At 50.2% G+C, this 15,008-nt stretch overlaps 1 protein-coding gene across 6 annotated transcripts in view; it reads left to right on the forward strand.

Annotated features, from left to right (window-relative positions):
* The window catches only part of DAPK1 (death associated protein kinase 1), a 178,820-nt gene that overhangs the window by 140,227 nt on the left and 23,585 nt on the right, over nt 1-15,008 (forward strand). For all 6 annotated transcript variants that reach the window (XM_025851609.2, XM_025851607.2, XM_025851606.2 and 3 more), the window contains exons 18-19: nt 2,649-2,747; nt 9,304-9,381. In XM_025851609.2, coding sequence (XP_025707394.2) covers nt 2,649-2,747; nt 9,304-9,381 — 177 coding nt within the window. The remainder of the gene's footprint in view (nt 1-2,648; nt 2,748-9,303; nt 9,382-15,008) is intronic.

A 15,008-nucleotide genomic window follows, 5' to 3' on the forward strand; every position in this document is an offset into this window, starting at 1 on the left:
ATGCACACGCTCGCATACACACATGGGCACACATGCAAACAGATGCACGCACACACGCATGCACATACTCACATACACACATGGGCACACATGCCCACACACATGCCCACATGGATGCACGCACACACGCGCATGCACACGCTCGCATACACACATGGGCACACATGCAAACAGATGCATGTACACGCGCATGCACATACTCACATACACAGATGGGCACACATGCCCACACACATGCCCACATGGATGCACGCACACACGCATGCACACGCTCGCATACACACATGGGCACACATGCAAACAGATGCACGCACGCACACATGCACATACATACACACATGGGCACACATGCCCACACACATGCCCACATGGATGCACGCACACACGCATGCACATACTCGCATACACAGATGGGCACACATGCCCACACACATGCCCACATGGATGCACGCACACACGCATGCACATCCAAGTACGTGAGTGAGAATGCTGTGCCAGCCAAGTGTGTAGTAACGCCTTTCTCCGGCGGCACTGTGCCCGGTGAGGTCTGAGGGCCTTGTGGATGGCAGAGGGAATGGCTCTTGCCCTCAGGCTGCTTTTCGCTCCAGCCGCGTCCCCCGTTACAGTCTCTGCTGTGAAAGCAGACAGGTGTATGGCAACGCGGACCTTGGCACATTAAAGAAACCGGGAGAGCTTTTCGGAGACATTTAGGGCTTTGCTGGATGAAGAAGAGGGGAGCGTGTGTTTCCGACTGAGGGAAGTGTTCGTGTATGTTTGGGGACGACTGTCTGGATGCACCTGCAGCTGACATGGGGTGTAGGTATTTAGGGAGGCAGGCAATGGGGCACAGAGAGAAAATGCAGGTGGAAGGGAATCTTGGGCCCAGATGGCGCAAGACCTTGACTCCAACGCTCAGGAGTTTGGGTTTGGTTCTCTCAAAGGTTGGAGCCTTCAAAAGCATCGACTTCCTGGTCCTTTTTCTTTGTTGTCCTTCTTCCCTTCCGTAAAGCGATACCTCCCACTGCCAAGCTTCCATTCCTTCCACATAAATCCAAACACTTCATCGCATCTTTACAGTCTCCTCTTTTTCTTCTCACTTCATTTCTAGGGTATTTGAAATTTTCGTATCTGCTCTCTAAAGCTTTCTAGATGACAGTAAACAAAACGTAGACGTGTATGCCCATTGCAGCATTATTTATAAGGGCAAGGAATGGAACCACCTCAAGTGTCTGTCCTCAGAGGGCTGGCTGAGTGAATTATGACATATCCACACGCCTCGTATTATTCAGGTATCGGAAAGGACGCAGTAGATTTAGTGACAGGCATGGCAAAGTGTCTGCCGTGTACTGTTGTTAGGTGAACGTATAAAGTGGAGTATGATCCTGCCCTGACTTTTCAAATTATTTGTTTCCTTTTATGGGTTCAGAGCTAAAAGCTTGGAAGGAAAGGCACCAAAGGGATCATCAGCAGGACCTGCTCTGAGGAGGGAACCTGGGGCACTGGACAGAAGGAAAGGAGCACTTCTGTTTTCCAGCCCATCCCGCCCTGTCCTTTGCATATTCTAAATCAGCATATGTTAACTTCAGAACAAAAGCTTACAATTGCAAATAAACAGCCTAAGCCTGGTACCTGAACTTCCCCAGCCTCTCTTGTCCTAGGGTCTCAGAACTTTTATTGTGGTTCCTCCAGGGCAAAAGAAATACCTAACCTCTCTGTTTATTAAGTGGTTTGGTCCAAATGACCTAGTAAGAATTTATGTCCTAACGACTCAGTACCTGTGGGAAAAAATGATCCACACAAATGGAAAGAAAGTGAATATTTTTATTTCCGTCTTTCATAACCGCAATGGCGTGCTGATGGGGTGTGTGTGCTTGTCGGGCGTCTCACAGCCCCTGAGACCTTGAACCCAGGTTGGACGCTACCACCCTTACTTCCCTTCCCGTTCTACCCTGATGTCCTCAAGATACTGGTCTCTTGTCACAGGAACCTCCAAACACCCTTTGTGCTGACATCCAAGGGAAGGCAGTGCAATCTCATGCTGAGAGCCTTAACTGCCTGGAGCTAGTAGTTCACTTCGTGTCTGAACCTGCTGGTGCCATCAAAAATGTAAAATATTCCTCAGTAGCCCATGAATTCACTGCAATGCCCTGAAGTGCCTGGGCACACAGTTTGGGAACCACAGACATAAACAACAGGGAGCCTGGTGGACATGGCCTTGCAGTGTCACCTCCTTAGAGTGACTTCAGTAGCTGTTGTTCTATTCCTTTGTCCCTTGCAGTGTCTATATTTGAACTGTGGTGCAGATCTTTCTGGAACTTTGGGACCCTTTGTAAGAGCCCTGACTCATGCCTCCTTTTTGCCCGCACAGCGGGAGACTTGATTTAGTTATAAGCCTCCTACTCTTAAATCCCTTAGAGTTTTATTTCCAAGTTACTCTTTTCACTGGAAAATGCTTGCACCCGTTCTGCCAGGCTGGCGTCCCTCAGGAGAGGGCGAGTTTCTGGAGAAGGGAGCCCACGCCTCCTGCGTCTTCAGGGGGATCCCAGATCCCTCACACAGCGCTGGCCCGTGGGGTAGACTCTCAGTCAGGGCCGGCCTCAGCATCGATCGTGAGAAGGACTCTCTTTGGGCTTTTTTGTGTCTTCCAGTACGGCCGAACGCCTCTGCACCTTGCGGCCAACAACGGGATTCTGGACGTGGTCCGCTACCTCTGTCTGGCGGGCGCCAACGTGGAGGCCCTGACCTCGGTGAGTCACCTTCTGGCTGGAGAAAGCCAGAGAAAGCAAGAGAAAACGTCTCAGGCCTCGAGGGCATGCGGGGAAAGGTATCTCTTGGCAACTGCATCTCCGCAGACAAGCCAGACAAGCCGCTCTGAAGCTTTGCTCTTGCACTGCAGTTAGGGAAACAGTTGCCCACAACAGAGCCAGGGTGAGGGCTCACCCTGCCGCCTCCCCTGCGCATTTCGTGGCCCGCGCTGCCGTGGCCCGCATTCCACAATAGCGCCTTGGGGTGTGTGGTTAGACATGTGTGTTTTCCTTTCCTCAATGCTCCCCCTCCCCTACAGGGCTCTGGAGGATCCTGGGGTGAGGGTGGGGTGGGGAACCTCTTAGGAGAGCTGTTCTCTCCTGTTTAAGAAATCTGGCTTGGCTCTTAGGCCCGCATAATGATTTTACAGGAGATGCTTCAGTTCCCCTGGCCTCCCCACTCCCCATTCCACACCAGGTACCGCCCTGCTTGATTTACAATTCGGGAAATACCAAAGAGGAAAAATCCGGGGCTAATGAGATAAGGTAGTCATTTTACTGCTTACAGTGAAATATTATCATTTGACTTGCTTCTGGCCTAATGGTGGGTTGAGTCTCCCACTCTTGTTATGTGGGAGACTCCTGAAACTCACTAGTGCTTTGCTGACATAAAGTGTTTGTCCAAGGAGAGCCATTGGAGTTCTAAAATATGGCAGCCAATTTTGGGAAAATCAGGGCCCTGAGGCTGTAAGGGAGGCCTCAGTTCCTGGAGAGGCATGCGGGGTTGGCAAACTAGGGGCCACAGGCCAAATCCAGCCCGCTGCCTGTTTCTGTAAACAACGTTTTATTGGGACCCAGCCATGCTCATTATTTACGTATTTATAGCCACTGCATGCTGTAAGGCGGAGTTGAGCAGTTGCAACAGAGATCCTATGGCCTACAGAGCCCAGAGTATCTACTCTCTGGCCCTTTACAGAAAATGTTTGGTGACCCCTGGTGGACGACATTGCCTCCCTGAATGCACTGATGTTCCTTTGATGGCTTCTGTCCCCACAAGTACTGGGCCCATTCTCTGTAGTGTTGAGCCCTGAGCTGGGCTTTTCTGCAAGCCCAGGGAATGCCAGTGCTGTAGATGGGATTGTCCCTTTCTTAGGGCACCTCCCCACCCATCACAAAACCCCACATGGCCATGCATGGGCTTCTAGGCCTGATGTGCCATTATCAAACCCTGCCCAGCCATGTCTTGGCATTCAATTCAATTACTCCACAGTGCAGGATTCCTATGCATTTTTATGAGGAAAAGTATACATATGTGTACATATATGTATATATATATATATATATATATTTTTTTTTGTCACAAATGTTGCCTCATAAAAAATAAACTGTCAGAGATGGCTCTGAGGATACCAGATGCTGATTCTGCCAAACCCCACAGTCAGGTTGGGGACAGTAAAACGTGTGGCCCTTGGCCTCTGCTGGGTGGTTGGTGCCACCCCACGACCTCTGTTGAGCCCTGGGTCCTCTCCCTTTGCCCTTGCCCACAGCAGCTGTTTCCTTACTTCCCGCCAGGGATCTCCCCCTCCAGCCGGCCCTCAGGTGTATCTCCTCGTTCATCCTCTGCTTACGACTGTGCCTCCCTGGCACCTGGGAGTCCACTCACCAGCCTCCCTTCGTTTCTTCAGTCCCCAAATACTGGGCACATACTGTGCACCAGGCTCGGCTGAGACCCAGGAACACAGCGGGTTCTGGGCGGATGAGCTCCCCTCCCTCAGGAAACTTCCAGTCTAACGGGGCTCTTATGAGCCACCGCAGTAAATGTACAGCAGGACCCGATTGGCCCAGCCTCCAAGGCAGGTGCGGTCGAGACCGAGGTCTCACTCTTAGATAGAGCAGGGGAAGCCTCCCAGGTGTCCAGCAGGGGGCGGTATGATCACCAGACCCCGTGCTGCGAGCTGACATCTCCAACAGAGCCATCACACGTGCAGCGGGTGCCATTCTAAATGTTCTAGAAGCCACATCCAAAAAGGAAAGAAACGAAGAAGTTAATTTCAGGAATATATTTTGTTTAGCACAAATCATGCAAAATGTTATCATTTCGACCTGCAATCAGTGTTTTAAAACTACGAGATATTTCCCATTCTTCGGTTTGTACTGTCTTGGAAATGTGGTGTGTGTTGTACACCCACAGGCATCTTAACCTGGGCCACCTTTCAAGCACCGAGTAGCCACGGGTGGGGAGGGGCCGCCTCCTTACTGGCAGAAACAGTGCCCGCCCCTTTCCTGTGCTGTTCTCCCTGCCGCCTGAGAGGACCGAGTCCCGCGTCCTGAACCCCAGCTCGCGACCCTGCGGCGCCCCCTAGCGGTCGCTTGCCGTCCCATTCTGGTCTCAGCCCCAATTACTTGGAAAAGCCTCTGAAAGTCCTGCTCTCTTTTTCCTGGACTGCCACCCCCTCTGCCTCCGCACAGTCCCTCCTGGACGCTTTGCTCTCTGCCAAGTCTCCAGTCACCTCTTGGTAGCTCTTGCCTTCAAAACTTTTTTATAATAAGATAAAACACAGATTTTTTTTTTTTTTACAAAGCACATGAACAAAAGTAAAGCTCACTGAATTATTATAAGATCGGCACCTTTATAACCCACTCAGAGGTCAAGAAATAGAATTTTCGAGGTCACCCCAAAAGTCCCCGGAGCCTGACTCAGTCGCTGCATCTCCTTCCGCACCGTGTAACCCCGCTCTGACTTTTGGGGTAACCATGCCCTGCCTGTCTTCATTGTCCCCCACACCTAAGAGGCAGCAGCTTTTCCGAATCCTGGTGCATGAGCTGTCTCTCCAGGACTTGCACTTCCTGCCCCTCCCTCCTGCCTTGGGTAAGAAAACCCACTTGGTCCTGCCTCTCCTCCTGCCTCTGCTCACCTCCTCCAGCCCCATGTCCATCCCTCCGCCCTTGCCCTCTGACCACCGTGGCCTGCGGCTGCCCCTGACCTCAGGCCCACGTCCTTGGCTCCAGCCCCGCTTGCCCCGGAGCGCCCCCTCGCATGCCCTCCGGTGGGCGCCAGCTTCGGAGGGCCAGACCTCCACGTTCATCCTCATCCTCCTCCCCGACCTTCTCTGTCAGTGTCAGACCTCTGCAGAGTCGCCAGGTCCAGGGACGGAGAAGCTCTGCTTGCCTCTCCCCTGCATCCTCCTGGGGCCCTCATCCCAGATTCTTCTTGGTCTCATAGCACTCTGGCCTCTGCCTGGTTAAGGACCTCAGTGTGTGTTTCTCCCAGGACCAGCTCAGCCTCAGATCTGGTCCCTTGATTGTAGCCGTGGCCTTCCTGACAGTTCCATTCCATCACCACATCTATGGTTCTGGAAAAGCCGATGAACTCCAACCTCCGCTGCCTGGCACCCTCTGTGCCCAGCCTCACCCTTCACTCCGGTCCCCCTCAGCTATACCTGGCAGAAGAGAGCTCTTTGAAGGTCCTGGGAAGCCCTTCGCTGGCACCCAGCTCACCGAATTGGCATATGCTCTTCTTCTGTCTGGAGGCTCCTCTGTTTCTCCTCCCTCCCTCCCCTGCACAGAGTGCCTGCACACACACCCCTGCCGTAGGACGTGATGTGCTCCTTCCTTCCGTGTGAGAGACTTTTAATGCCTAATAGCAGGCACCCAGGCACGTAGTCACAGATGACATTAGTGGCAGGAAGATTCTGGAACACTAGCTCCTTCTCATCTTTCAGTACTCGGCTGGAGCCCCAGACAGACTCCTCTTTCTCAGCCCCCTCTAGCAGTTATGATTTGCTCCCCTTTCTTGCTCTGTTGGAATTGACTACTGATCCCCCATGAGGCTGTGAGCCCTTGGCCATGATCATGTGCAATTTGTAACTGGTTTCCTGGCTTCTAACCTCACCTGCCCAGTCTGTTCCTCAGGCAGCAGCTTGTGTGACTCCATTGAAATACAGGTCAGATCATGTCCCTCCTCCGCTCAGACCCTCCATCAAGTTAGAAGTCCTTAGGAGGGGGGCTCCCTTAAAGATTGGCCCCTCACATTGCCTACCTGACCCCATCTCTTACTCCATCTCTTCCCTTTGAGCCCCCCGCCCCCACACCACATGAGCTATATGAGCTTCTTTGAAACTGTTCAAACATGACAGTCATCCTGCTGCCTCAAGGCCTTTGCACTTGCCTTTCTTCACAGGTATCCAAATGGCTTGCTTTCTCTTCTCCTTCAGGTTTTGACTCATACATCATCTTTTCAATGAGGCCCTCCCAGACCGTTGTTTGTAACCAGGAGGACACTGCGTGTCAGAATTGCTTGTGGGAATTAGCACCTGGCTCAGGGGCACAGGGTAGGGCAAGGCCAGAATGCAAACATCCAGCTCCCACCCCGTTCCCTCCTAGAAACGCAGGGAGTTTGGGGGAATTCTTAGCTCTTTTATTAGTAATTATTGCTGCCTCCCTTTTCCATGACCAGTACACTGTTGGTTCCTTTCATTTGGTTTTCCCTAATCTGCTTCAAGTCCCTGTGTGGTGAGGGTCCCGGTTTCCACCTTTACAGATGAAGCCCAGGTTCCAGGAGGCCCAGTGACTGACCACACAGCTGGTGAGGGGCAGATTCAGGACGTAAACCTCGTCCTTCTGATTCCAAAGGTCAAACTTTCCAGGACACTGGCAGGCCTTTCTTTTGGGAGCCTGAATAGTGTCTCTTAGGGCCAAGTGTTTTGCAAACTGTAAAGCGCTGCATAACTGTAGGACATTTGGTTGATGGTGGTTTTCCTGTCATTTGAAAGGCTCTATAATGGATAGTAACCTTTGTCACTGAGGGTCCTCTGCCCGTGTAACGTGCCGATCCCGGGTCTCCGAGAGAAATGCTGTGGCCAGAAGACCCCAAAAGACAGACACTTTAGTCAAGGCTCAGAGTTCTTCCAACCAGGACAGTGGTCCCCAAATTTGGCTGCACGCCGGAATCACCAGGAGCGCTTACAACCGCAGTGTCTGGGCCGTGCCCAGACTCAGGGAAGCAGAGCATCCGGAAGGGAGTGGGCGCGTGCAGCCCGCAGGAGATCTTAGAGACCCCAGGGTTCCAGTGTGCGGGGAGGTTTGGGAATGGCTAACCTGAGGCCTTTTCTTATCATGTCAGTAAGGATCCAGGCAGTTTGGCACGAATCCCTGGTTGGGGTGTGGTGTCTGACAAGATCCCTGATTCTCCCCAGAGCAAACTAGAAGCCCTCCCCTGCCCCCTGGAGACATCTGGGGACCCTAAGAGAGAGCGAGATGGGCAGCATGACTGTAAAGCCTCCTCCCCGGAGCACTCATGTGAGCTTCCAGCTTCAACCTAAGGCAGCGGTTCTCCACTGGGGTGATTTCGCGCCACCCAGGGAACCCTTGGCAATGTCTGAAGACACTTTGAGTTGTCACGAGTTGGGGAAGGCGATCCTTGCAGGGACCAGAGAGAGATGCGCTCATCATCCTGCAGTGCACAGGACAGCCCCACACAGTAGAGAATTATCTGGTCCAAAATGTCAACAGTGCCGATGTTGAGAAACACTGGTCTCAGGAAACCCCACGCATGGCTCGGATGATGACTTGAGTGGAGAGGTTGGAAGCTGTGCTGCTAATCAGACTCGGGCATCTCTGAGCTTCCACGGGAATGGAGCTTTAACTGGTACTGATAAACCCTGAGTGAGAGATGGATCCAAAATGCTTCTTAATCTTGTTGAAAAGAGATTGCTTTTATTTGCACGAAAATTGCTTCTTGCCTTTTCTACTTCAAATTTGTAATGACTTTAAAACTGTAGCAGAACAGTCCCTAAGCCTCTGTTTCCTCCTTGGTGGCACATGAACAGCCATAGTCCCCACCTCCCCCGAGGGACTCCGAGGGTTCATGTGCACAAAGCACAGACAACTGGACCAGGCGCATGAGATTAGGAGGTACTCAATACGTGTTAGCCAGGGTCCTGCTTATTGCTGGCACAGAAATGGAAATGAATTTGCTCACTGTGAAACTGCAGCCTTATGAAAATTCTCCAATTAAAAGGTGCTGTGAACTCTGCTTTCCTCCTCTTATTATTCACTGAAAATCTTTAGATCAAAATTGTCGGTAAAACTAAGGCTTTTCTTCGAAATGCACAGTAATTACCAGTAACTAGCCTCCTATATGAGTGCTCAGGTTTGTCCATGGAAGGATTTGAAGACATTAGCTAGCACTAACTAGAATTTGGCATCTATGAAAGTCTTCGTTGTCTGGTTTATTGGAGGGAGGTTCAGCATTTGGGGTAATCCTCCCACCAACGAGGTGCCAGGTGTGATGGAAGTCTGTGGGTCTGAGACGTCTCACCGATGGAGTTCAACACACCAGTGCGCAATTGCTTTCTAATTCTCACCTTCCTTCCCTGGGCAACCAATAAGGAAATGAAATAAGGACTGTGCAGAAAGAAAAAAGAATCCAGGACCCTCTGTCCACCTTTTTTGTTTCTAAGGCCTGTTAACTCTTGTTTCTGCCTCTGACAGCAGAACCAGTGCATGGAACAAACAGCTCTCCTGTGAAGGAAAGACACTAACCATTGTTCTCCAACAGGATGGGAAGACAGCAGAAGAGCTTGCTAAATCAGAACAGCACGAACATGTAGCAGGTCTGCTTGCAAGACTCCGAAAGGTGAGAAATTCCTTTTATCAGTCTGAAATGCTCTGTTTTCTATGAAAACATCTGTTTTGTTTTTTTTTTCTGGTAAACAATGAGATGAACAAAATGAGGCTTTGGACACACAGGCTGTAGGAAGGGCATCTCTCCCTGCCCTGTGGTTTGCGTACAGTTAGCGTAAATGCATCAGCTACCTATCAGTTTCTTCTTCTGTGTTTGGACTTGGAAATCATTTGGCCTCCTTACAGTTTCTGTGCCTGGTTTCCCTCCTCCCACCCCTTCTGTAATAACTCTTCCCATAAAGTAGACAGGAAATGAGAAAGCTGACTGCTTCTTTCTTTCTTTTTTTTTTTAAGATTTTATTTATTTATTTGAGAGAGAGAATGAGAGATAGAGAGCACGAGAGGGAAGAGGGTCAGAGGGAGAAGCAAACTCCTTGCTGAGCAGGGAGCCCAATGTGGGCCTCGATCCCGGGACTCCAGGATTGTGACCTGAGCCGAAGGCAGTCGCTTAACCAACTGAGCCACCCAGGCATCCCTGCTTCTTTCTTTCTTAATGTTTTGTACTCCAAGACATCACACGATATACTCTGGTCTAGGAAACACTGTTGCTCTAAGGTTTAAGGACACAGGACAAAAGTAAATGCATCATAACAGTGTGTATCAGGAGTGTTCAAAACAGTCACACCCTTTAAGGTAGGAACTCCATGTCTAGGACTCTATCCTAAAGAAATGAAAAAAATGCAGGAAATAGTGTTTTATGCACACAGATGTTCATTGCAGTGTTATTTATAATATAGTAATAAAAATCAGAAACATCAGATGAGCAACAATAATGTCTAGCAAATTGCTGTACATCTATAGGATAGAACTGTTTTTGACCACTAAAATATTTTTGAAGAGGTTTTAGCAAGAAGAGTTTAATGCTTAGGATATTCTAGGGCTTCAAAGCAGAAGATAAATTATATATATGTACATTATAATCCCGCCTGTGGTTTTAAAAAGTGCATAAAAAGAAAATATTAACAGCGGTGTTTTGGGACTTTGCTAGTGTAATTTCCTGCATTTAACATGACTGCATTTTTTCCAAGTTCTGTACTATGCACGTGAGCCTCCTGCAACAGAGGTTTGAACTCTGCAGGTCTGCCTCTATGCAAATATTTTTCAATAAGGACAGTACAGTGCTGTAAACCTATTGTCTCTTCCTTCTGATTTTCTTATTAATGTTTCCTTTTCTCTAACTTACCTGAATATAAGAATACAGTCTATAGTCCATATCAACATACAAAATACATGTTAATCGCCTGTTTATGTTATCAGGAAGGCTTCTGGTCAACAGTAGATTGTTAGTAGTCAAGTTTTGGGGGAGTCAGAGATACATCTGGATTTTCAACTGCGTAGGGGTTCAACACTCATAATGCCTGTATTGTTCAAGGACCATAATCATGTAACAATTTTTCAAAAACAAACTTTCGAGAAATAAAAATACAATCCAGTCGATTACAGTGCTTAGTGGAAAGGCACTGTCCAAAATCAGCTCGAGGTATCCCACAGAGGTCCTGCCATATAAACTGGAAAGTGCCCTGGGAGGGATGATCGCCTCTTAACCTCCCCAGCTACAGAGAGTCTGAATTTTCCTAGTGGTCCCAGGGTCTGGCTGTGGTGGGGGAGGGGACGTGGGTGGGAACAGGTGCTTTCCCAGTGCCTGGAGTTGAGCTGGGAGATAATGTATCTTCACACCTTTGTGATTCGGAGTCTACGTACTGGCCACAAAGGCAGGGATTCAATGTGCCCTTCCTTCTGGAAATTCCAGGAAGAGAACAGGCTGGAAAAAATGTCCCTCGCCTTACACACACGTTCTTGCAGGGAATGTGTGCATTCGCTGTGGACTTGGTGTTCTCCCACTCTTCACCGCCGCACACTCTCACTGTGGAGGAGAATTTGGACGAGAAAAACAAGGGGGAAGTGTTTTTGTTTACAAGCAACATGAGAGGGGGTGGAGCCTGAGAGTCACTGTCAGCAAATCAACAAGGAACTTTCACATAAAGTCTCCTAATCTTTAAATTCTCTTATCTTGAAGCAGTACGTCTGCCAGCACGTGGAAGAATGGAGCAGTGTGCAACCCTGCAACGGGCCACATTGGCTCAAGTGTTTGCAACTTTTGACTTTGGGTGGATTTTGTAGCAAGGTGCCCTGCATTTGAGGGCAGAGCCTTATGTTTATTTTATTTTATTTAGTTTATTTATTTATTTATTTGAGAGAGAAAATGCTCATGTGAGCAGAGGGAAGGGCAGGGGAGGAGAGAAGCAGACTCGCTGCTGAGTGTGGAGTCTGATGGGGAGGAGAGGGCTCTATCTCAAGACCCTGGGATCATGACCTATGCCAAAAGCAAGAGTCAGACATTTAACCGACTGAGCCGCCCAGGTGCCCCCATAGAGCCTTATGTTTATAGGCCACATGTCACATATATAAGGGCAGTTTCAAGTCAATTACTCGTGATAGTGTCCACCTACAGTGAAAAGAACCTGACATCAAATCTGGCCTTCCCGACGGCTCGATGAGGATGCAGTTTTTCTGTTATTAGTCCACTGGGGGAGGGAGCGATGTCATTAGGCTGAACACCTTACGAGTGGACACACATGCTGGGTCAGGAATGCTTGGGTTTTCTCACATTCCACAGAGGACGATTGTGACCCACATCCCATCGGTGCCACCACCCGAATCTGAGCCCCAGGGTCGCCCCTGCTGTGTGTGTGGGCTCAGCAGTCCCAACCAGCATGCCTCTCACAGTGAAGCATCTGGCAGATCTTCCTTGGCTCGGAGTGCTGCTCACCATCTCAGAGACTTCTCACAGAACCCTGACCCTGGGAAGGTGAAGCCACTCATTTTTAAGCAGAAATCAATGGCAGACTGTGGGCCCCACTCATCTGATGGGTCACCGGGGAAACATCATCCTTGGGCAGAATGACACAGCTTTTCCTCAGGCTGTGCTGTGTTTATCTGCCCGTCTTCCCCTCAGGAGAGGTCCATTCTTTTATTTAAAAGTGGATTTGCCAGGCTGGCTGCAAAGCCAGTGTCATTGCATGGTGGGTCTGAAACAGTAAAGCCCAGGCAGACGACAGGAAGGACAGGCCCTGATGTGACAGCCAAGGTGGGATCAGATTGATGGGGTTAAAGGTGCTTTCTCCCTTCATCTGATCCCAGATTCCCTGCCCTGTGCTTGTGTTGCTTTTGTAATTGGAAATACAAACACCAGAGAAGCTTGTGTGGTGCTACTCTGACCCCCTGCGCCCAGGGGAGGTGGCGAGCTGTTTTCCAGTCAAGAATCTTTAAATTGAGGTATGTGGGCTCTTGCACTGTCCCAGTTTCAGATTTCCTTTATTCTCTCTCACCGATTGGCAACTTTGTGTTTTGGTGCCTAGATTTTTAAAAGAAGGATGGGAGAGAGAATATTCCAGTGTCTAGTATGAAACCATTATCCTGGGATTGTTCTCTAAGGAAAGGTCAAGGCAAAGAAAAATCATTTTAACTCCTGTGAGCAAAGGACATCATTCCTGTTGGTGCCTCGAATCCACAGAAAGCTTCCTCTCTCATCTTTGCTTTGAGAGGCAAAATATAAAATGATGGCTGAGTGCACAGACTCGGGAGTCAGATGGCTCTGGCTCAAATCCCAGTGCTGCTACTGTCTAGCAGCTCTGTGCCTCAGTTTCCTGTTTCTCGAAGGGCGTGCTTATAGTGCTCCCTTATAGTATGGCGGTGATGTAGATGATGTCTTTAGAACAGTGTCTGCACGCAGTAAGCACCCTGTGTTGGCTCTTGTTGGAATCCTGCAAACCACTCCCAGAGTCCTGGGGAAACAAAGATTTCCCTGTGGTCCCGTGCCCGGGAGCAGATTTGGGCGTTGCCCACAAGGCCCTGGGCAGCTGTGGCAGGGCACCCTGGAGAGCCATGGTTAGCAACAGCCATCATTCAGTCGTCGATGGCAGGTGCTGTCATTTTACAACATCCCGAAGATGGAGCTGGTTCTGCAGGAAAGCCCGACTGCCTGAGGCTAAGCAGATGCGAATTAGTGCAGCGCCCAGATTCAGTCCTGAAGTAGAAATGTCTGCTTCCTGGGCCCTTCAGTGGGCTCAGGGCGTCCGTGCTGATTCCTCTCCAGCCACGGGCAGGGGGGTCCTTCCCCGGAGCTGGGCTCACTGGCTGTGTGGTGAGCCCCGGTCTGCTTCCCGGGCTCGCCAGGGCCTGCTCCGTTCAGAAGCTCCTGAGACCCGCGAGCTTGTTTGCCTTGGTCGTTCCCTCGAGGGCTGTTGCAGTTCACATCACGGGGCGGAGGAGAGTGATCACAGCCAGTGAGGACGGAGAGGGGAAAGGAAGAAGGCAGTTTCTACTTAGGAGCATCTGGTCCCATGTCCTTCCCATGTCATTTCCTCCTTGATGTTCCCCCTGTTTCTCTCGAGGATGGGGCGGGCATTTCGGGGTGGGTGGGACTTCCTCTTCTTGCAGGCCTTGCGGACCCCCCAAGCAGCTCATGTCATAGCACCCCCTCCCCCACTCATTGTGAAATCAGAAACTGTTCTTACATATTTCTTGACACCCCTGGGGGAGTCACCCTCTGTTAGACCCCCTCATGTGGATCCTGAACACATTCCTGGGGAGAAGTCTGTGTCTGTAGAGTGGGGGGGGGGACTTAAATTGCCTTGTCATTCCATAGGTTTGCAAGTGGGCTAGATTAGCAACAGAAACGCCGCCTTGTTTTCACCTCTAATCAGTTGAGGAGCCTGGGAACGTATTTTTAAAGAAGGTGCTCTAGAGAAGCCATGGGACTTGCTGTTTCAGAAACACAGCCGCAGTCATCTTATTCACCTGCAGGGGGCAGCAGAGCACTGGCCAGAGCAGAGGGAGCGGCTCCTTGGGTCCTTAGCGGGGGAGGGGGGCTGACCTTGGGGAGAGGAGACCTTGCAGCCAGGGCCTCTGGGCAGGGTGGGGGTGAGGGTGGCCGAGGCCAGAACTTGTGGGGGCAGGAAGAACACCGCGCAGGCCTGAGCTGGGCAAGGTCTGCTCTGACCCCGTTCCCCACGAAGTGACTGGAGGCGGTAGTGTGCGGGAGCCTCTGGTCCGGTCCTGCAGAGCCCACCACAGGGGTCTCTTCCCAACTGCTGCGTGCTCCGTGCCCTCACACTGGGGGCTCGATTTTCCTTCCAGTTATATTTCCATAAGCTGATATTAAAATAGTTGCTTTTCTTACGCCTAAGATGAGACAGTGAAGAAAGGTGCCTGAGAATACTTTGGAAACTAGGAGGAAGTGTGGAGTTTGCCCAGAATTAAAAATTCAGCACAAGTAAGCTACATTTGCATAATTAAGAGTTGCTGCCCCTCCCCTGCTGGGTCTGACTGCATCCTGCCACAGGGGAAAGCCATGTCACCTCCCCATGCTCTTACCTGGCTTTGCCAGATTGCTGATGGTCTTCCTGTCCATCTGTTGATGTTTAGTCATCTTTGCTGATGAGAAAGTGAAGCTAAAAGCTAAAGAAAGGTACAGGAAGAAAGTTAACTAGAAGCCAGGATTCACCAGGGTGTTAAAGAGCAATGCTGTTACCAAATAATGTTCATTTAAAAGAGATTCAGTGTCTAGATATGCTAAGA

This window comes from Callorhinus ursinus, unplaced genomic scaffold (genome assembly GCF_003265705.2).
Source record: "Callorhinus ursinus isolate GAN/ISIS: 27379988/994484 unplaced genomic scaffold, GSC_fseal_2.0 scaffold39, whole genome shotgun sequence".
NCBI classification, from domain to species: Eukaryota; Metazoa; Chordata; class Mammalia; order Carnivora; family Otariidae; genus Callorhinus; species Callorhinus ursinus.